The 24,357-nt window shown below is 40.5% G+C and overlaps 1 protein-coding gene across 4 annotated transcripts in view; it reads left to right on the forward strand.

Moving 5' to 3' along the window:
* Positions 1–20,427, forward strand: part of LOC147016766 (uncharacterized) — a 175,520-nt gene extending 155,093 nt beyond the window's left edge. For 3 of the 4 annotated variants that reach the window (XM_085845733.1, XM_085845731.1, XM_085845734.1), the window contains one exon: positions 15,547–20,427. In XM_085845733.1, the coding sequence (XP_085701859.1) occupies positions 15,549–17,456 (1,908 nt within the window). In that variant the 5' untranslated portion in view covers positions 15,547–15,548 and the 3' untranslated portion in view covers positions 17,457–20,427. Of the gene's footprint in view, positions 1–324; positions 503–15,546 lie in introns of all 4 variants that reach the window. The other variant, XM_085845732.1, reaches the window with a different exon arrangement.
* The last annotated feature ends 3,930 nt before the right edge of the window (positions 20,428–24,357 follow it).

Here is a 24,357-nt window from a genome sequence, read left to right on the forward strand (position 1 = left end):
TACATGTACCAGTGGGGCAAGAAACTACTTGGGTGCATCGTTCAAGCAGACATAATTAATATAGATTTCTATATTTGATGATGTGGATTGTGAGAGAGCTTTATAGATAGGCAAGCCAAAAGGCAAACGAAAAGTGTTGCATATTTATAATTAACTTAATCAAACAGTGACCAGAAAAATGGTAAATCATGTGATCCAAAATGTAATATTAATTCCACATTATAAAGCAGGAGTGCCTGTCCCCTTGTCCCCTTGTCCCCCTGTCCCCCTGTCTGTCCACCTGTTCCCCTGTCTGTCCCCGAACTACTCCTGTGCTGTCTTTAGCACAATGATGAGGAAACACGAAGAGAATCAAAAAGCCATTCATTCCATCAAAGCAGCCCTCACTCCGCCGAACTAACAGCCGACTCACTTGGCCGCACAAGACACAACTCCCTCAGTTTTGGGTCTAGCTCCACCAATCCTTCTGTGGAACGTTTGGGGTCCCAGTCAGTGTCCTGAGGTGGGTGGGGGGGGGGGTTCATAAATATCTCGATACAATTACGATTGAGAGTTCCTCTCCCATCACAAGTATAAAGTTGCTCCAGATCTGGATGTAACGTCAAAATGGCATTGATCTTCGTTTACCTCATGAGTGTTTGTAATTTTTGTATTTTGTTAAATTCATGCTATAGTATTAATTTGTGATTGGAATGATTCTGTTTGAATGAAAATATAGAGAGATTTAGGTTGAAGCAGAATGAGGAAATTATATGAGGGGGTTCCACCCGTGACATTTACTGATTCGGCATTTGTAGTTTTGCCATGTTTTTCACCCAAGTCCTTCACATACCAGGTGTCCAGCCACTCCCGTGCATAGCATGGGTACCTCGCTAGTATGCAATATGTAAAGTGTGCTATCACACTACAATTACTTAGTAATTCACAAATTACCAATTGCTAGGATTACTAAATAATTACTGTATTTTCCAGTGTATTAACTGCATCCCTGTTTTTCATCCTCAAAAGAAAAGATCATTTTATTTTCTGATCTTGATCTAAATACGTTTGGACATTAACTTTGTAAGGAACAAAGTGACAGAGGTGTCAACATGCTTGGCCCCATGTCCACTTAATTTTGTCTTAATGTCTGCTGCTTTATCCCCTTTGGTCAATGTATGGGCTGTTGTGATGTGGTAAGGAAAGAGGTTTAAATCTTGTTTCATTATTCTTCTGATACTGCTGGGAGTGAGACCCTGTTTAGCCGATCTTTGTCGATGCGATTTCTTCGGACTTTACATGACTGATTCACGAACTCGTTCCACGTTTCCTTCACACCGTACACTTCTTGAGCGACCGGACCTTCCCTTGTTAATGTTGAGAATCGTATCTTCAATTTTGAACTTTTTCACAAGTTTCCAAAGGGCCGGCTTGCTTGGCTTGTTTCTGGGATGCACTCCATATTCAGTACAGAATCTCGTCTGGACGGAAGCAATTGATTTGGTCTCAAAATACCACTTGACAATGTTTACTCTTTGCTCCGAAGAAAACGTCATTTTTTTTCTATAGAATACTTTGGTTATGCTTGACTGACTTCTCCAAAGATCATTGATCACTCCTGCAAAGCCCCCAAAAAACTAAGGTAATGACGAAAAGTAAATAGGTCATTTGAAGCGGTTAACCTTTTATTGGCAGACCTGTATGTATATTTACCTGGGTGTTTCTGTTGTATCCTGTGCAATATTTCATGTTAATTCCTTTGTTGTTTGTGCTATTTGTTTCACTTTATTTAGTTTTGTTCAAGGCCTGACATAGCCTTCCCTCAGAACGAAAGTGTATATTGCTGTCTTGCTTCTATCCCGACTATATTCCCTGGTATCTTGCTTCTAATTCCTCAATATTATCCGATTTCCTCTCCTCACTTCAAAAAAAAATAAAAACAAACTATAAAAAAAATCTTAATTTTTTTTTTACTCCATAACGATTCTCATTTCCACTAGTGGGGCAACTTAGCATAACAATTGTGCATTTTGTGAGGAAAGCACCAAATTTGGCACACTAGTAGCCTAACATATTATGAACAGATTTGGATATTGGACCATCTCAAATTCAGCCGCTGATGGCTGTGGCAGCCATTTTCCACTGCCATCAAAAATTTTGAGATGGCCCAATATCCAAATCTGTTCATAATATGTTAGGCTACTAGTGTGCCAAATTTGGTGCTTTCCTCACAAAATGCACAATTGTAATGCTATATTTAGCTAAGTTGCCCCATTACACTTGAATTTCTACATTTCTACTTCTACTACGATTCATTCTCAACTTGAATGAGTAATTTCTACTCATTTCTACTCTACTTCTGCTTCAGGTCCTACATCCCCCCCCCCCCTTCCCACTCTTTTCTACAAACTGAATTTTCATTTCATAAAAATGCTTCTTCTTCCTTTAAAAGCATTCACAATAATTTTAGAAATGCATTTCAACTCTTGTATCTCCTTCATTAATGTGACACATGTTTTTCTTCTCCACCATAATATGTCTCTTCTTTTTCAGAGCTGTTTGTCAGCTTAGCGCTCGGTCCACCAATCCTCCCCTCACTCCTCGTGCAGCGTTGCATTAATTCATGCCTTCAACAATCGATTTTGTCTCCCATCCCATGATCTTTATCTCCATTTGTCAAAGTTGGGGATCTGGATTCAAAATGAGTATCCACCCCCACCCCAACCACTTAAAGCTTTATATCCCTCCTTTCTGCATTCTTCCTCACCCCACACTCTCAAACCTTCCCCCACATCCCACACATTCAATCCTTCCTGGTTGTCCCCATTAGAAGGTGGGAATAATTTGGGCTGTTAAAGTAGTAAGTAATAGTAGACATTTATCATAGCAGTCTGTTATTTCGATTTAAAAAAATCAGAAAGAACTTCCATTACTGGAACATACAGGGGATATGCCAGCTCTCAAAACAACCCATTCGGCTACTAAAACAGAGGGAATCTTAAGTTGACTCATCTGTTTGCTTTCACTTGTGGACTTTAAGTATCTGTCATGCAAGCGGTTTGGGGTTCATACCCTGGCCAAATTGAAGCCTTTAACACCTCTGGATCAATTAAAATTGGACGTAGGATAAACAACAGTGTTACCTTTTTTAGACACACAACTTTAATGCCAACAAGGAAACATAAACTTCAAAAATGTCCGTCTATGCCACGTCATATTTGGAGATGTACAGTATAAGCATCCACCAACTCATCATTTAGCTTGTTGGTTGAAAGGAGTTAACAGGATGTGAGGCACAATGTTCAACCACATCCTTTCCTTCCATGAAGAGCCAAGCCCAAGGCCTGACTGGAGTGTAGGGTGGCAGCCCTTCGGCCTGATTGTTTTGCCGGTCCAACTTCCTGCCAATGGTCAATAACAAGAGATAGCTGGATACAACTGGAGAAAGGCCTTTTTTAAAGGATGAAAAGTCTTCGCGTGTGTGTGTGTGTGTGTGTGTGTGTGTGTGTGTGTGTGTGTGTGTGTGTGTGTGTGTGTGTGTGTGTGTGTGTGTGTGTGTGTGTGTGTGTGTGTGTGTGTGTGTGTGTGTGTGTGTGTGTGTGTGCGCGCGCGCGCGCCTGTACACTTCTGGAGGTTATCTCTGTACAACGACAATTAATCTGTGATTATTTCAGCATAAGAGCTGAAAATACATTCAACACCAATGTGCAAACAAACTTTGAACAGCAATGCCTTCTATTTTTTGGTTTGTTTGCTTTTCCAGATCCTTGCAACTTGAATTTCTATTTCATATTTCAAAAATAATTTGAGGAGTGTTCAACCAATTCTACAAACAAGTTACTCACAATAGTCCAAGGCAACGACGTTTTATTTTGCAAAATATACAAGTGCTAGTATAAAAGCCCATCTAATATGACGGGTTTGAATTATATTATTCGAAATATTCAAAGAGACTGGAAGATATAATGTTTCGCAGCAAGAAAAACGTTATTTTAAAACATTGCATGTCCAAATGTGATGTTATTTTCTTTATCTTCTGGGACATTTCGTTTTGACGGTACGGCCTCATGAGCATGCCAAAGTCTGAAGCCTCGGCCGAGTGTCAGGTGTGCTGATATTGTCTTTATTTATTCGATATCCTACAGATGAAAATGAATACTCGTTTTATTATGCATGTGTTACACATCATGTGAAGTGAATTTCACCTTCCTGCACCTTGTAGTTATTGTTATAAAAAAAAAAAACGCTTCTGTATACCACCCATGAGGCCTGGTTGCAAGTCACCATCTACAATTCCAATAGAAGAGATGTAATTTCTCTTTTATGAAAGATATTTTTCGAGTTTTTTTTAATCCTGAAAAATACACCGTAGTAAATACATAGTCGTGTTGAAAGATTGGCCTTTAAACCTCAACTCAAATCATCCTTATGAAGGGTGACAGACAAATACACAAATACACACAGTGTTTTATATCGGTAGATATTTGATTGGTAACAAAAGATATAAATATACTTTTTACCTCTGCCAACGAAGGTGGATGGAGGTTATGTATTCACCCTTGTTTGTTTGGCTGTTTTGTGAGCAGGACATCTCATAAGTGAGGACGGGTTCGGATGAAACTTAGTGGACAAGTTGGTTGTGTGACAAGGTCAAATTGATTAGATTTTGGTGACTATCTGGATCCGGATCCAGATTCTGAAATTCTTTAAGTGATTCTTCACCATTGAGAGATAGGGCCAAAAGCAATATATATTAATGCACGATATGTATAAAAGTTGTGGACAATTATGACAAACCTTGGTGGACGATGGACGATGGACGTGTTGGGCAGGTGACATGATCAAGCTCATTAAATTTGGGTTTAAGGTCCACGGAATTAGAAATTAAAATATGTACTTTTTGATGTGATGATATTGATTTGTAAGTAATAAGCAAAGAACTGAATGTGTTTTTTGATTCTAATATTTTTTTTAAGGTGTTAAAGTTTTTTTTTTTTAAATTTAAGCCAACCTGGCTGGTACCGCCACTATCATGTGTGTCATCATCACCAGTACGATTGTCTCAGCACACAAATAATAATAGCTGCACAACTTGCTTCAGGCTTGTGAGAAAGTGAATTTGACTAATAATTTTCTGATCAAGAATCCTCAGGTTACGACGATGATCAAAATCATGATGTAGAAGGTGCTGTCAGACCGTATGTGTATGAGCCTGATGTGGAAATTGGGGATAACATCGTTCTTGAAATTCCTGGCATTCACAATAATTGCGACAACGTCAGAGAATGACTCGGCAATAACAGCTGGTAAGTGATAAACTATTGAGCTGAAATGTGATACATGTAGAATTTAGTGATATTTTGATATAACACTTCTCTGTATTCTTGTAATAATGAGAAATGCGCTCATTTAAAAGCAAAGGGGGTTTTCAATTGTTGACACCAGGGGTGTGGCTTATTACCTTACTGGATGGAACTATCCTCACAATGTACATGTCGTGAGTGAGTGATGTACAACATGCGAATTAACTCTAATTGAGCATAACTGTACAACCACCAGGGCAACAGTACGCTACTTCCCCTCAGTTTCTGGCACTTTTCAGCAGCTCTTCTGTCCTTTTTCTTATTGTCCATTAGATTATAATGATCTCGAATCTTCATGAGGATCACGCCAGCTTTCAATCACTTCAAATTTATTTTTTTTAGTCAATGACACGCTTACAGTGTTTTTCTGTACAAAATGTATGTCGGCCACACGTAAACACAAGTCTAGAAGCAAAAGTGTTCTGAAGAAGACATAGCGGGTTATCTGATATATGACATAATCCAATTGTGAATTTTGGGGGGCGGAGGTAATCAAGAGTACAAACATACCAAAAAACACTGAAACCTTCATTTCAACATATATATATATATATATATATATATATATATATATATATATATATATGGAAAAAATTAACTGATTAAGTGTTGTGAAGTCATGTTTATTCATTAAACCAAAGAATCATTTCTGATTTTGTGGAACTTTAAGGTCTAGATGCAGATCTTGCCTATCTGATCGATAAAAATGTAACTGTTCAGCTGGGCTGTGGTATTCTAGTTTATAGTTCACATGTACGGCTCATGATGCTTTATTTGACATGTCTTGGACAATATTGCGAATATTTCATTCATGCATAAAATTAAAGGTAAAAAATAAAAGGTATATCGAATATCGTTCAAGTCTGACAGAAGCGTTTGTTTATTCGGATGTGCTGAAGTGCCAATTATGGGCTCAGAAACAATGACGCATAATCTGAAATAACTAGAGGGATACACTATGAATGGGATGGTTGAGAATCCCAACTCTGACCAATTTGAAACTGTTAGCAGATGTGAGAGTCAGGCTGTGGGTCACTGGGAGGTATGACATGATACTAAATGGCCACACACAAAGGCTTCTTATGCATTGTAAATAAAATCGCGTACGTCCCATGACTTTTGGTAGGATTGTTTAAATGCTGCTTTTTGACTATGTGCACAAATAATTTTTGAACTCGCTGCACCAATTTAAAACACAACGAAGTGAAAATGTACAACACCAAATTGTGCACAATTTCAACTGGCTTGGTGGTCCTCAGAAGGAACTTGGTGACATACCTATGTTCCACAGCACACATGACTATGCTGGCAGTCGTATTGTTTTACCCAGAATGATTTGACCTGGTTTGACATCACTTTCTGTTCAATTTGCTCAGGGTAGACAACATCAATGCACAGTATTTCAGCATTGAACTATCAATTTTACACATTCTACAATAATAATTAAAAGTCTACATCAACCTTGAACTACCCTCTACATTTACGTTCTCTCAACATTACTTCAATTGTGTTATCTTTTGTGTAGTGAAAACAATATTGATGTCATGTATGCTATGCTTTGGCATAAGGCTTGTGGTGTGTGTGTAATATATATATATATATATATATATATATATATATATATATATATATATATATATATATATATACATATATATATATATATATATATATATATACATATATATATATATATATATATATATATATATATATACATATATATATATATATATATATATATATATATATATATATATATATATATATACATATATACACATATATACATATACATATATACACATATATATATATATATATATATATATATATATATATATATATATATATATATATGTATGTATATAAAGAGCTGCTGAAAGCGCAGGTGTGAGGGTCACAAAACCCAAGGGTGAAAATGAAGGAATGAGATAGAAAATGGAATATCCTGAAATCCCTGAAGTGTTTTGAGTGCATACAAACCTCTGCTTTGGGGCAGACTCTGAAATAAATGAAATATTCCAGGCATCCACAACCGAGGTTTTTCCCCCAGGGAGGGGCTTCTGAGTCGGTTTTCCAGGCATAAAGTTAGAAAGCAATCAACAAAACACATATTGAGTTGAACAACAACAAACAAACAAAGTTGAAAACATGATTATGTAATGTGACTGTCACAGATAAGGCAAAGTAATTTCAAAGACAGAGCTAAAAAAAAACAAACAAAAAAAATGTAAGTGGCACCTGCAGTACACCTTTGACTCAAAATTGTGTGCAGCTCAGGTGAAAGGATGCACGTTGGTAGTAAATTTGACTGTTGAATAATTTGGTAAATAATGATTGAGATCTCACTTGTAAAAATCCAGAATTGATAATTTCTATGATTACGCTTCTTAAGAACTGCTTTTCCTTCGAAACGTTGCGTTGTATTGGTTTTCTGTTCATTTTTTTTTCATGTTTTCCTTCACACGCAACCTGTTTATTTCTGTCGACAAATTCTCATCCGAAACACAGGTATACAATCAACAGATTCAAATCATAATTGGATGTGTACAAAAAGTCGACTGACTCTCAACCATAAAAAGCAATAGTAAACTCTTCTAAAACCAGAACGGCACTCGGTAGAGCGCACACCTCCGCCACACAAGGGCCAATCCACGAGAACATATCGGGTCAAATACAGTTTGAAATATCATGCGATACAGGACTATATCGTTTTTGGCCCCATCTGTCAATGGTGAAGAATCACTGAAAAATTAAATAATTCTCGTATCCAGATCTGGAGTCGGATCTTCACCGAAATCAAATCAATTTGACCTGGCTCACACCCAAGGTGTACACCAAGTTTCGTCAGAATCCGGCCACAACTTTTTGAGATATCGTGCTATATATCATTTTTAGCCTTGTCTCTCAATGGTGAAGAATCACTTAAAAATTTTTCGTTGTCGGATCTGGATCCAGATTTTGGTGATCCGGATCACCAACATCTAATCAGTTCGTCATTGTCATACATCTAACCTGTCCACAAAATTTCATCTGAATCCGTCCACAACTTTTTGAGATATCCTTTACACAAACAAACAAATGAAATTGCTCGTTGAGCAAGGAATTGCCGGAATAACTTTGTCATATCTCCATGATCTCTGAAAAAAACAAAAACCTGGAAATCAATTTGGTTCTTATAAGTCGATAGTGCTACTGTTTAATGAGTTATAGCACTTAGTTTGGTCATGATCATAACTTGGAAGTTAATCGGACTTGAAATGGACTTGAACTTGAATGAAAGAAAGAAAGATAATGGCTGCAGACCTAAGTCGACATTTTCTTTTTTTAATCTCATCTTCATTCTTACCGTTTTAAATTCTGAATTAACTTGATGATTGCACAATCATTGCTATTCGCTTAGACTAAAGGTGTGACTGGTGAAATGACACTTCAGAGTGGTATGCGAGAAAAGATGGCCACCACGCAGATCTTCGACTGGAGAAAGAGAGAATTTCAAGAGAAAGCCAGTGTTCTTTTACCGAAGAGGCCTCGGCACCAACAATGCACGCGAGTAAGGCTTTGAAGCACTTGGAACTGCAATCAATCACGGTCCTGGCAAGTGAACCAGAATGGAAAAAACAGCATCTGGGAATTTTCAGGACGACCACTGAGTGGGCAAATAAATCTGCAATGATTATTATTGTCCATATTTGACAAATACATTGTTTATTTTTTTTTACACATTCAAACTTTTCAATTGCAACTGTAAATGTGTCAATCCTGCAGTTATTGAGCCTTCTTCGATCATCAGTGAAAATTTTTAACCCTTTGACCAATCCATTCGGTGCAAACCTCCCAATCATTCGAACCCTGTCACACAGTCTAACTTACTAGCATAATTTATTGCACCTTATGCTCAGTGATCATTATAATTTGACTTCTGACTTAGGATTTCACACAAGACACACTCCTCCATTTATTTCAAAAAATAATGAATGTCTTGAACCTCAAATAGCAGCTTGGGTTATGTCTGGTGTCTCGAGATATCAAATATTAAATGGAGTTTTAACTGAGTTTGACGGGAGGCTTGGTTTCAAAGTTTCTTTGATCGTGGCAATCAGGTTCACTTTCAGTCAAAATCCTTTATACCTCATTTGCATGACAAGCTGTTCTAGGACAAGTATCGTTTCTCTACCATTAGTATGCCAAGCTGAAGTCCTGTGGAGAGTTCCCATTTGCACATGCCCTTGAAAACAACTAGATTATACATTACAGGTGTGAATAATGAATTATAGCAGACTTGGACATGTGCAATAATCACTGTGGCTTTCTTTGTGTGGTGTGATTTTGAACGGATGCTATTTTCATAACATAAGAGGAAGAAAGAGGAAGCATGCTTAAAACTGCTAACACTACAATGTATTACAAAGCATTGAAGGAACAGTCAGAAGTACAATGTGTATGTGCCTAGCATCTTGTATACTGCAGGTTGTGCTAATTCAACAGTCCATCCCTAAACAGGGTATTTAGACCAGTCTTCATTGGCCTACTCTTTTCAAAAGATAGTGTAGAATATTTAATTTTTGCAATATATTCTGAAAAGACAGCCAGCTTTATGTTCCCATTTCAATGGTCCTTTAGAATTGCAATTTTTAGCTATGTTCAACTTTGTTGAAGACTCAACACTAGACAGCTGCAACGGAAAGTATAATGCCAAATGGGCTATTGTACTGCCTCTTCTTAATACCACTTTAGTCCAAATTTAATGTCATTAGGAACTAGAAGGGCAGTCGGTAGAGCACATACCACCGTCGAGCTGATTAGTTTACATTTTGTATCCCACTGATAAGCCGGATCTGGATTCGGACCTGAACTAAAATCGAATTGGCTTGTTGTTGTCACCTTACCAACTCGTCCACCAAGTTTCATCAAAATCCATCCATAAGTTTTTCAGATCTCGTGCTATAATCATTTTAATCATATCACTCAATGGTGAAGAATCACTGAAAAAAACTTCATGAATCTGGATTCGAATGTTCACCCAAATTGAAACAATTCTTTCATGTTATATGCCCAACCTGCCCACCAAGTTTCCTGCGAATCCGTCCATACTTTTTTGAGATATCGTGCTATATATCGGTTTAACCCAATCTCTCAACGGTGAAGAATCACTTAAAAAATTATAGTAGTCAAATCCGGATCCAGATCTTCACCAAAATCTCATCAGTTCATCCTTGTCACACAACGAACCTGTCCACAAAATTTATTCCGGATCCATCCACAACTTTTTGAGATTTTTTTTCACAAATAAAGAGACAGACAGCAGTGGTGGAGGTAATGATGTGTGCTGGCACTATAGTTGAGAGGTATACGCACTCACCTCTGAGCTGTCTATCCTGGGTTTGACTCTCTACCCAGCAATATACCGTCACCCTGGTGTTTATCAGTATGTGCCCGCCCTCCCTCAAATGGATGTTCAACTGTGCGTCTCATCTGCTGGCATTGCTTGATGGGCTTTAAAGATCCCACGGTTTCCTTTGCGAAGAGTAGGCAAACTATTGCCGGCACCCTGGTTAAGGGGCAAGGCAAAGGAAGGCAAAACGCACAGTATAATCCTTGCCATGGGGGCTGCTTTGGCAGCACTGAACCTGCCTTCAGGCAGAGCACCAAAAAGAAAGTCATTATGTGGGGGTACATAATCTGTGAAAGGTGTTTTGTTCTGTTTCGAAACAGCAACCACACTTTCATTTTGGTACTCTATTTTCTATCGTTTAATTGTCATTTTCTCTTTGCATCATATTGTTTTTCAAATAGCTGAGATAATGACAAAATATGTTAGTGTATTCGTCGTCTAGTCATTGGAGTCAATTTTGACTCTCTGAAGCAAACTGGAACAAAAATATAGTTTACTATAAAGCATAAGCAGTTCATGTGCACCTAATATTCCCATGTGATGAAAGTAAATATATATTATGTTTTTTTTTTTCCCAAATTCTGGCTTTCAAGTATCAAAATTACCAAATAAGTGACGTAAGAACGTTGGGTCAAAAACCTGACTTTTATGGGGGCCTCAGACTTCGTTCCAGCCGTTTATATTCTTCCTAACTACCATGTATGAGAGCAGAGGAAACATGATTACATATGCAACAAACCAGGCAACCGTTATTAAACACTAAATGATTATGTATTAGAACAGCTTCATCCTGCATTATTGAGTGACGCACTGTGGTGACTTATGTTTGTCCTTCAAATAACCTGCTTTTGATTGAAGCTTGCAAGGACTTTATATACAGAGGTTGTGGCTTATGAAAGAGCTGAATGAGAGCGTTTAGGTTGACACAGCAACAGAGCTGCGATGTGAAGGAGGATGGATAAATGGTGGAAGGAATGAACACATAGGCGGCATAAGTAAGAGCATGCGGACAGGACGAGGGAACTGAGTGGGCTGAATAGACAATAAATGTGGTCGCAGAGAGAAAAAGCTGACAAACGTGGTAAAAATGTAGGTTCCTATCTTATTAAGTTTAATATTTTCAAATTTCTTGCAGTTGCAGCGATCGTTTAGGTAGAAATCGGCAGGTTCCGTCTTGGGCAATCTTCCTTTAAGTCAAGAACTTCAATGGATCCAGCTGTCTTAATGGGTTCTTGAAAATTGCTTGGATAAACTTGGTCTTCCATTAGCTCCAATGCTTGTAGCACTCGAGAACCAAAGAGCAAAGTGAGAGTTCTCGTTAGGTTGATACAACCAAGCATGAGCCAGCAGTTGATGAGGCTGTCGAAGCAAGGTGTAAGTGCCAAGTAACCCCACAGTCGAGCGAGGAGGCCTTGCTGGGAGTGGTACTGTGGCTCACAACAGGGAAGGCTTGGGGAGTTCCGAGAACACAGATGGCATGCCTCTCAGGACATGAAACCAAACATTGATCATACCACTATCACCATGCGGCACCCATAATCAAGTATACGTGAAACACTGAGTTGTAGTCCAGCTGGTCAAATACACAACATTCCATTAATGATGACCATTTGGGTTATCAGGTCATATCACTTTGATCACCTTTTTTATTTGGATTTTAAGTTTCCTCTCTTGCTGCTGCATCTCAGCCTCACGGCATCCTGGTCACGTGGAGTAAGTGCACCTGATGCAATATGCACACAATTACATTGGGCACCATGTTAGCTCTTTAAACATTTAACTTCAAATAATAATTTGTAATACCCTGAATAAAATGTGCAGGTATTATTCTAATGAGCTTTAATAAAACCTGAAATGAACTTTCATTTTATTAACAAAGTAGAACAATAGGAAATTTGGATTGATTGATGGAAGTCATCGAAAAATGCTTATGATTTTGATGGTATGTAACTTCCTTACTAATCAATTACGATTCTATTACTGGAAGCATTTCTTCCATGATATCCAGGAGAAGATGGAATGACTGTGTTTATGTGCCGTGATATTTGATGATCTGATGTCCAAAAACATTCCTCGACAGACCCCATAAGAAGATGGCAATAATTGTCGTCAATAAACGAAGTAGTAGTATTTCTGAAGAACGACATAGATGTTATTCACAATGAATAATTCCATAAAGGTGGCATAATATTCTTTCCTGCAGGCTGTTGAGCTGTAATTGCAGTGATCATGAAAATTTTTAAAGTTTATTTTACATTTCAGTTAAGTTGTATACAGGGTGTCTGCAAAATCTTGTTCCGGTTTTAAAATTTTATTACAACCAAAGTGAAAGACATGCAATGATGCGTTTTTTTTTTTGCATTTCGTCACATAATTCATGAAGTTTATTGTGTTCCTCAATACACCTCAACATGTGCACCTTTTAGTGGCACGTAGCACATCCAAGCGCTAATTCACTTCAATACACATGTTCGCCAATATATCCCTCATCACACTGCTGATGCAATTGGTTATCCTTGTCATTTGGCTCTAAAGCTTGCACTATCTCTGTGCGTGAGGATGCATTCTCTTGAATACAACTTTGTGTTCTGTTGACTTTATGTTTATGGAGTTCATGTGAGGCACCATGAATAGACTTTCTAGTGTTGCTTTGGAAGGTCTCTCGATCATTAGTAATGGCTTTATACAAAACAGAGTTATTGACTTCTACTCACCGCTGAAGGTTGATGACTTTGTCCAGTGTGAGCGGTCCCATAAGCAGTTGAGCTTGAGTGCAGGTGAATACAGTCACAAGTTCAAAAAGAAGCAAGAAATGGCATACCACCAGTGGGCCAATGAAATGGGAATCATGTCCATGAAATAATATGATCCACTCAGTGACTCGGGTGTCATAAATAGCCAGTCCCCGTGAGAATAAGCTGCTCACAAAAGGAGTAAGCCTGGTGTGGTTAGTGGTTAGGGTGGCTGGCTTGGGATCTTAGGGTCCTGAGTTCAAGCCCCATTGTCCACTGAATTAACACCAGGTGGGGTTGGCTCAGCCTGTGATCCTTCCGAAGTCGGCAAAATGAGTACCATTGTACTGGTATAGGGGCATAGCATCAGCAGCATAGCCGCGCCCCAACAAAATGATAGCTACCCGGCAGCCAAGCTGCCATATGCAAGAAGAAGAAGACCAAAAGTGCTTTGATGATGGTCCTGTCGTTTCAAGGAGCGAAAACTCACTGAAGAAAGGGCCGTGAAGAATGCATGTGGTATGAATCTGGGGTGCAGAGAGCAAAGTGCAACTGGAGGATAGGGCCACGAATGTGGTTTAACTCATGTGAAATGTAGCGAACTTTATTTTAACTCCAGTGAACTTTCACTTAACTCCAATGAAACTCAAGTCCATGAGTCATTTCCATGATTGTGTAAATAGCGAGCTGCCAGGCAGGGAAGCATCGTCACACTTTGTTAAAGGCTTCCTCTCCACTCGTCGCTTGAGAAGGAGGTTCAACAGCCTGATTGTAATGTAGGGCAAAATGATTGCTGAGAAACCACATTTTTTAAAAACCATGTCGACACCACGGCCATTGTTTGGACAAGTAAATGTAAAAAAAGTCAATTAAGTAAAAGTACTAACAAGTTTGGACCGAAGAAAAGTACACCCCAGCTTCTTCTGAAATGCATGGACATCCACTTTGAGGCCTATCAATCATGCTCCCTGTCTCCAGAAACTTGGGAAACCACCTCCGAATGCTGGGTATGGAGAGAGGGTCCTTACAACATTGAGCTTTCTCCTGTGGAATTGCCATTTTAATTTAACTATCAATCAATAGCAACTGGTCACTCAAATTAGGACCTTCAAAACAAAGAAACTTTTTTTACAGTTAACGAACAACATTGAGAAAACTGCATCATTGCATCTCATTTGGCATGGTTGCACTAAAATTTGAAAGCTGGAACAAGACCTTGTAGGATATATATATATATATATATATATATATATATATATATATATATATATATATATATATATATATATATTTTTTTTACGGCTGTGGAAATTCGCAGAACACCATAAAGGTTCTTAGTTAGTTATTCCGGTAAGTCTGTGTTCAGTTAGATTTCCCCACCGTTGTTAAATGGGAATTTATTCGTGTCACAGGGCTGTGATTCTTTGAGGTAGGTTTTTCTTTTTCTATCGTTATTTTGAACCAACCACATCTCCACCACCATTACAACAACCAACATCGCTCCCCTTAACCACAACGCCAACCACGCCACAACCACGATCGCCAACCACCTAATGACCTTCGCCGCATCGCCAGCTATCAATTCCCTTCTTCTCCACGGACACATTACAACCATCTCTCCGCATTCATTCAATACGTGAGCAAAAGGAAGTAGTCCATTTGCCAGAGAAGTAACCTTGTTGTCCTCAAAAGTGTGTGGTTTTATGGTGGTTTCTTGTTCACAGGCATGCATAGACAAAATTAAGCTTGGTTGCCCGGATGGCAACCATGGGGAAATCTGTTATTTTTGCGCAAATACAAGATGGCCGTCATCGACCGGGCTGAAAATATAACTTTTTAGGTGATGAACTTAAAATTACACATGAGACATCTTTTCCATATAATTTTGGCACGACAAATCGATATTTACCTTATTTTTGTGATTTGAAGTAAATTTGAGGTCAATGTTCGAGTTCCTGGCAATTGTTTGCCGTGTGAGATACATTTTGAATGACAACAAGGTCACTATTCTGACAACTGGACGCTCACATGCGACATTAATGCGAGTTACTAATTAATTGTTTTGTTTTTACAGATATGGATGATTCAAGGTGCATTCTTTCCGTGTGTCATGGTGGAGGGGAATTGAAGAAATTCGCTGATCAAGGGATCAAGACATTGATCTCCTGTGCCAAAGCCCGTGGAGATGAAGAGCTACGTGCAAAACTACAGGACATTGTTGATGGTGGTGGTGATGCTGTTTGCATAGAATGTCATAAAGGATGCTACTGTACTTACACATCAAAACAAAAAATTGAGAGACTTCGTAAATCACAGAAAAGAAAAGCTGAAGATGATTGTGTTACAGTGACAACAAGATCTCGCACACAGGCAACAGGCAGTGGTGCATTTGTTTACAAGCGTGACTGCATTTTTTGTGGCAAAGAATGTTTACCTGTTGATGACAAACATCCAGAAAGATGGGATCGTGTTCGTCAGTGCATGACTAAAGAACGTTTTGACAAGGAAGGTAATCCCATCCCAACTATGAAAGATGCCATCATTAATGCTGCTGAGCAAAGTAATGATGAAGTAGCCAGAACGGTCAAGTTACATATTGGATATTTGGTTGATCTCCCTGTGGCTGAGTGCAAATACCATGTACGCTGTTATAACCGTTTCATGACAGTCCCTAAATATGCTGATTTGCCAACTGGTGTTGCAGAAGAAAGTGCCCTAAAGAACGTCATAGAGCGCATGAATTGTGACAGGTCAAAGATGTGGAATAGCGTTGAACTGCATTCCCTGTACTGTGATCTTGGTGGCAAACTCACTCGACGTGATATGTTTAGCAAACTAACAGACTGCATGAGTGAGGACGTTATGTTAGTTCGGGTAGATGGATGTGCTACCATTGTTGGTTTCCATGAGTCCATTGCTTACCATCTGAAAATGGTTAAAGTGGATGATGCAGATGAGAGGAGTATTGATTCTGTGGTAAGGCAGATCAAGAAGGAGGCAAGCTCAGTCAAGTACAACAGTGCCAATTATGACCTCTCAGAATTTACACAAGCCAACACAATCAAGGCAACAAGCCCAACTTTACTGAGGTTGATTTCAGACTTAGTGTCTGGTGGTGAAATGACCAAGAAATCTCTAAGCCTGAGCCAGCCAATTCAAAGTCATGTTACAGGTACCAGAAATCAGACAACATTAGGACTGGCTGTCAAACTACTGCACCGCCATGGCAGTTCTGATCTTCTAAAGCTCCTTCATGAACATGGGTTCACAACGTCATATGATGAGGTCCTGAGATTCAGGAAATCCGCTGCTCATTTTCTCGGTGACAATGCTCAGCTTCTCCACCAATTCATGGGTTTGAGTAGGACTGTTGGCGTGATTTTTGCCTGGTTTGATAATCTTGATCTGCAAGTGTTCACGCATAATGGTCGGCGCACTACTCATGTCCTCTCACATGAATTTGAGCAACCCCATCCTGCAGGCATTCTTGAGTATGGGCATGCTCACCCAGGGAAGAGTGACCTTATTATCCCACGACTGTCGAAGAAAGCTGCCCAGTCTCGGACAAGCAGCAGCTCATCAGGGAGCCTTCCTCTGCAGCACTACACTGGGCCATCCAAGGTGAACCCCCCGGCTGTGGATGCAACCTCTGGATTCTCCTACCAAGAAGTGTGTGCCCGGCAAGCAAGTTTAGCTGCTGCACAGGAAAAGGACATGAAGTGGCAAAACACAGTCAGCACACAGGTGAACGCCATGGAATGGGGTGGGTTCAACAACCAAGAAGCATTCACCAGTCATGCAGAAAAAAAGCTAGCAAGTACCTACATGTTCGGACCCCTTATTGATGCCAAAGCTTCTCATCCAGACACTGCAGTGACTTCACTGGAGTATCTTCAGAAGTCATTGACTGATATGGGAATGACATGTCCACATCTCTGTGGATCTCCAGCTCTACATGGTGGCTTGCCAAATCAAGTGGCATGACGTTGATCGCTTTAAAAATGTGATTCTGAGGCCTGGGATAATGCACACTGTGCAGTCCTTCTGTGGTTGCATTTGCAAACTCATGCGTGGGTCTGGTGTTGAGAATCTCATCAGTTCAGCATTCGGGGGCCTGGCAGGAATCGTGAGTGGCAAGTCCTGGGTTCGATCAATGAGAGCCTTCCGGATGGTTTCGACTGCCCTTCTCATTTCCTTCCTCACCACCGGCCCCAAGACATTCCAGGAGTTGTGCAGCTACCTTGAGACATGCAGACAGCACCCAACTGGGAAGCACTGGGTTGATAACTTCATCAAACCTACTCTGCTTGTTCATCAACTTCTGCGTAGTGAGAGGGAGGCAGACTTCCTGCTGCAACAGCTAACACTTGAACGCATCCTTCCCAACTTCTTTGTTGCTGGTCACCATCACTATGCCCGTTACATCACCCATCACCTTCTGGAGATGCGCTATCTGCTGCCACCAGATGCCAAGTCAGAGCTCATATCAGGTGCTTTTGTGTGTCGTCACCAGGAAGGCATTTGGAATGGTGTGAGCTCTGATCAGTTTGGTGAACAAACTGCTATTAGAATTGGCAAGGGTGGTCTCAAGGGTATGACTCTTTCTCCAGAGATGGTAGCAGAGTGGATCGATTCCTTTCCTGTCACTGCCTACATCTCAGATACAATGGAGCACATCTACCCTGACTCCTCAAACAAGGACAATGAAGACCAAGTGAGAGAAAAGGACACAAGAATCGGACCACGTCACAAGGAGGAGGAGAAGAAGAGAAGAGAACTTGATGCAGATGATAGGTGCCAGATTTTACTTGAATTGTCGAATGTGTCTCATCCTCTTGAGAATCACTCACCACATCTGTACAACATTGCCAATGGTCGAATTGCTTCCCGAGAAGCTGAAGTGAATGTTGAGGATTCCATGGTTATAGGTCAGAAAATGGTTGCAGAGTTCCATGCATCCCTTCCAGGTGGATTCCATGCAACCATCTCATGCCCCATCAAGACAATGGAGCACTTACAGAAAGGAGTAAAAATTGGGGACAAGACGATCTTTGATCTAGAAACCATCTTCCTTAGGCTGCTGACTATTGGACAGCAAAGACAAATGGAGCTAGGACCTATCTTCCAGTTTGAGCTCTGCACAGTTACCCCCCTCACCGATTGATGAATATGGGTGCTTAAGGAAAGGCAACAAAGTACCACTGGCACACAAACTCTGTGTTCAGGCACAACAGCCTCTGCAACCAGATGTTACCATTGGTGACACGAGCCAACTTCTCTATCATATTGTCTGGCCTTTCAGGGGAACTGTGTCAGTCTTAGTTGAGTCCATCAAGACAAGGCTGTCTACCATTGCTGGTCAGAAGATCTTGGTCTTTGACAAATATTATGATGTTTCTGCAAAGGACCATGAACGAGTGAGGCGTGCTGGCATTAGTTCCATCAACTATGACCTCACAATAAACACACCCCTGCCTAGTCGAGACGCCATCCTGAAAAACAAGCAGAACAAGTTGCAGCTGTCCAAGGTTTTGAGTACCTATAACTTTGGTGAAGGAGTTACTGTGGAGAGCCGTAGCCATGGTGCGTTCAACCATGGTGAAGCAGACATTGCAATGATCTCACACCTGCTCATGGCTGCTGAATGTAATGCAAGAGTTATACGTATCCTCTCTGATGACACTGATGTTTTTGTATTGATGGTTTACTGGGTTTACCAGCGCAACATCCAGGCCACAGTGCAGATGGAAAGGTGGGATGGAGCAATTTGGGATATCAACACCACCTGTGACCAGCTTGGCCCTAAGTGTCTGCAGCTTTTGGGAATGCACTACATCACTGGCTCAGATACCACGTCATACTCATACGGCAAGGGCAAAGTGTCAGCCCTGAAGACACTGAGAGCTGGCAACTTCCCTGGTTTGTACTCCGCACTTGGCGAGCTGAACGCAAGCCATGAACAGCTCATGGAAGCAGGGCGGACATTCTTCTGTGCACTGTATGGTCAGCCAGAAGGAACCACGATGAGTGAGATGAGGTACTATATGTACACAAGGAAGTCTGGCAAGCCCCTCAAGCTCATGGCATTACCTCCAACTGAGATCAATCTCTTCCTACATATTTTGCGTGCACATCTACAGACAGTACTTGCAAAATCAGCTGATCAGCAGGCCCCACCTGACCTTGACATTACAAAATATGGATGGGACATCAGAGATGGAATCCCAGTGCCAGAAACTTCTGCTACTCCACCAGCCCCTTTGGACCTCATGGATGTTGTGCGGTGTGGATGCAAAGCAGAGGGGAAGGCCTGCAGTACTGCAAGTTGCAGTTGTCACCATGCAAAGATCTCCTGCACGCTATACTGCACTTGTGGTTGCAGTGACAAGTGCTTCAACCCACACAAGACTGTGGAGGACAGTGAAAGTGAAGTGGAAGAAGGGAGTGTCGAAGCAGAACTGGAAAGAGATGAGGATACGGAAGGGGACGAGTACAATGAATGAGAATGAACAATACGTAAGTTGTCTACTAGGCTCTATGTCCTCTGTTCCTAAGATGTCCAATATGATGACATGACAATGTGTATGCTTTCTGATTATCAACATACTGTTGTGAACCATTCATGACTTCACTTTTGCATTGGTGTTGCATAATTTTCAGCAGAAAATAGTCATGGACATTTCATGTGAACCTCTATTTATTCCTGAACGTAAAAAATAACCCCAAAATTGAATTCCTCATGTCAAAATCATATGGAAAAGAGGTATTACACAGGATTATATGTTGACCGATTAAAAACTTAGCCCCATAGTCTGACCTGTAGCGGCCATCTTGAATTTATGCAAATTACAGGAGTTCCCCAAGGTAGCCACCCTGGCAACCAACCTGAATTTTATTAATAGACCCATGTTAGTCCAAAAAAATCATAAAACCAGACACTTTCCACATCAATAAGGTTGGCAATGGAACACATAATAACGGCAAATGGACTAAAGGAACTTGAGGACGCGCGGATTTTTCCTGCCTAAAATTCCCTCCTGTTTTCTCCACACTTGGTGTGGGGGGAGGGCGAGGCAGATCGTTCACCATTGGTCGGTTCGTGGAATGAAGCACTGGGAACGGAGGAACGCCCCTTTTCAGGAAGCTTCTTGCAGGAACTGGAAGGGGGGGTGGAGCAGAGAAAGGGGAGGAGCAAGGGGTTGGACCCCAGGGGATATAAGGGCGGACAGGACGCCAGGTCTGGCAGTTCGTGTTTTTGGTCGTCAAGCCCTTTTGTCGTCAGAGCTCGCGTGGTTTTTCTTCTTCGTGGTGGCAGCTCGGATCTCGTGTGTTCTCGTCGACTAGCAGCTCGGAGCTCGTGTGGTTTGCTTTGTGGTGGCTCCTCGTCGAGCTCGTGAGCTCGTGTGTTTTTGTCGTCGAGCCTTTTCTGGTCAGGTGATCGCTGCTGCTTTGTGGTGGTTCGAGCTCCGGGTGCCTTCCCTCTGGGTGCCAAGTCGTGAGGGTTGTGTGCGAGGGTCGAGGCGCGCACGAGAGGAGAGTGCCGGAGAGAGCTCGCTGACAGTTGCACCACAAGGGGGCAGGTAAACAGCGTCTGTCTCGTGGGACCCATTCGGTCAGCCAAGTCCCACGCCATAATGGCCCGCAGGCCCAGTCTGACCCCCGTCTATGGGGGTGGTCTTTTCCTTTTCTTTTTCTTTCGAATGAATGTTGGTGGCGCCGTGTCCATAAGTCACACCTGTTAAGTGCCTGTGAAAAAATAATAATTGGTCGTAGTGCTTTCCCTTGCTTGTGTCTTTGTCCCCGTCCCATGATTGCTTTTGTTTCTTTGAATATGTGTATGACTGTGTTTCATTGCTTTGCCTGCATACGTCTTGTAATAATAAATGTGCTTTGTTGAAATGTACCCCGTTCGTTGCGTCTTCCCCCTATTGAAAATGCCATCTTGCATCGCGGAATAAATAGCTGGGTTTTAAACACCTGTTCAATAGAATCGGATCCGGCGATAATACCCGCTCGGTTATCACTGCAGAACGGAACGGACCGCTTAAGCGGTTCGTGTCCAGACCGACCTGCGTCGAGGTACGGTTGCCCGGTCGGCTGCCCGCGCAGGTACTTAGGTATATCGAATTCGGCGAGTGACCCTATCTTGCACGGGTAGGCAATTGGCTCGGCCGTGGTGGGGATTGGAAACCCACCCGTGACTGGTTTCTGGCGTTGGCTCAGGAAAGTCAAGACTGAAATGTCCTTCCGGTGGGCGAGCTGCTACTATTAGTGGAAAGCGGCAGTTCGCACGCCGGCAGGCGCGAATTCGTAACAATATAAATATATATATATATATATATATATATATATATATATATATATATATATATATATATATATATATACATATATATATATATATATATATATATATATATATATATATATATATATATATTGTGATAAATCTCAGTGTGTGTGTGTGTCCTCCATAACTCCAAAACTGTGAAACCTCGTGCCCTGAAACTTTGCATGTGTACGAAGGGAACTCCAAGTGAGTGCATGAATGAAAACTGGGTATTTGGATAAGTTTAAACACCCCTTTGAATGATAATAATTAATGGTTTACCTTCATCATGATGAAAGGCTTATCCTTTGTCAGCCCAACTTGACCTCATAGGGGTCTTCGCTGCCATTTTGATTCAGCCTACTAAAAATGCCTTGTCTCGAAAACACAATCTATGCTCACAGACTAATTAAAGCATCAAATCGAAATATGATTTTGGATTTGAGTATCACATCTGATGGACTAAACAAATGGCAAAATCTGGAGTGAAATCTGGAAATTTAAAGAAATTACTGACTCTAATAACTAAGGGTATTTATTTACGGAAGGCTATGCTTTCATCTTTTCTATATTTTCACAAGAACGTGTGAAAATGCCAAAGCATTAAACCTTACTTTTTTCTACTGTACCAGCAATTATATTGAGTTAAGAAAAGATTGAATATGCCCAAAGTGTAACTTAATTTAGTACAATGAAAATAATTATAAAGCAGGTGAAAGCTCCCATGGCATGAACAGTGTGTGTGGCAACCATGGCTCGTTTCTCCGTGGGGAAATCCCCAGAGTTTGGAAGGCAAAATAAAATCGAGTATCTATGAATCGAGTCACATGATCTATGAATTCAAGAGACAATTTAAAAGTGTTTTCAGTAGCTGTAAAGCAATGCATCGACACTCCGTGGTAGGATGGCCGAGAGGTACGCACATTCGCTCTTAGCTGTCCAGCCTGGGTTTGAATCTCAACCCAGTTATAAAGTGTCATCCCAGTGATTCACAGGCAGGATGATTGATTAATCAATGTGCGAGCTGTCCCTCGGACATTAAATTGGGCATCACTTCTGCTGGAATTTGTGGACATGAAAGATCCCTTCGTGGTATCCTTCATGAAGAGTATGGGAGCTGTCCCTCACATCCTGGTCAAATTCTAAATTACTGGTCTAACCTACAGGGGCACTACATCAGCAGCACTGCCACACCCCCAGGCAATGATGCTACCCATAGCCTTATGCTGCACAGGAAAAAAGATGACCAGACCCCTATGAACAGTATTTTAATTAATTTAATCTGAAAAAGTTCCACTCATTTGTGAAAAATTTAAAACAAGCGATTTTGATCCATGTACTGATATAGTTGTTTAGAAAGTGTGTTCCGATTATCTGTAAACAAAACAGATTTTGAATATCTTTTTCACATGGCCAATTATATGTGGGCTGCTCTGGAGTTGGAACACCAAACAATTTGCATGTTCTGGCCCTTGATGGAAAAACATTCAATATTTTGCACCCAAAAGCATTACAATAATATGTTCAATTATGTTGATATTTCTGTTCAATATTTTTCAGCTTGATAAATAAAATATTTGTCTTTAAATACCTTCTACAATGTGGGAATGTTTGTTGAGTACGTACGACAATGTAGTTATTGCTCTGCGTGGCGAACCACTTCAGTCTCCAAAATTACTGTTGTATCAATTTAGTTAGTTATTTAGCTTTAAGAAAGACTGTACTCCACTTTAAATTCCCATTATATACCCACCTCTACGGTGGGTAACATCTTGTCACTGTAATATATTTTCAAAATTAGACATATGTATCATTAACTTTGAGAGGAGGTTAATTTCTGTCAAAGTGGTCCCAAAGCATCGAATATGTGAAGTGGTTTTCCTTTACTTTTCCAGCTGCAGAAAGGTCCAGAAGTTTGGATTTTGTTACAGATACTAGTACACATTGGTCTTTCTTTATTGAAAGGCACGTTGGGATCGTTGGCATTCACAATGAAGAGTTATGAAACCGCTGGCTTAATGGTCTCTCCAAAGGAAGGTACACTGAATGATATAGTGTTCTGCTACAAAATACCAGAGCAACTGTTTGTACACAGATCCTTTTTCGTCTAGAGTTTATCCCAGACTAGAAAACTCAAAAAAAAAGACTGCTATCTCTGCATTATGCAATCAATCCTTCAAAAGTGAAACTTGCATAATGGAAAGCAAAGTTATATGGAGGCAAAATAATGAGTAAATAAATGAATTGGTGTCTAAATGGAAAGGAATGGGAAAACAAACAGTCAAAACAAAAGATAATAGGGTGAAAATCTCTAAGTTATCTTTGCTAGTGGGGTAGCTTTGTAAGTTCAGTGTGAGACCAGGGGGATTTGTTGATAAGATTGGTTACATCCACATCCTTGCAGCTTCCCCACACTGGGAGCCGACATGATATATATAGTTAGGCATAGAGAGCTTGGGTTCAAAGAAGACACTGGAAATCTTCATGAAGACGGAAAAGCAGATTTGATAAAATCGAGAGCTGAAGGATAAAGCTTCATACGTTGAAAGAGTTCAA

Source organism: Eptatretus burgeri, chromosome 11 (assembly GCF_056783735.1).
Source record: "Eptatretus burgeri isolate ZD-2024b chromosome 11, Ebu_testis_v1, whole genome shotgun sequence".
Lineage (NCBI taxonomy): Eukaryota > Metazoa > Chordata > Myxini > Myxiniformes > Myxinidae > Eptatretus > Eptatretus burgeri.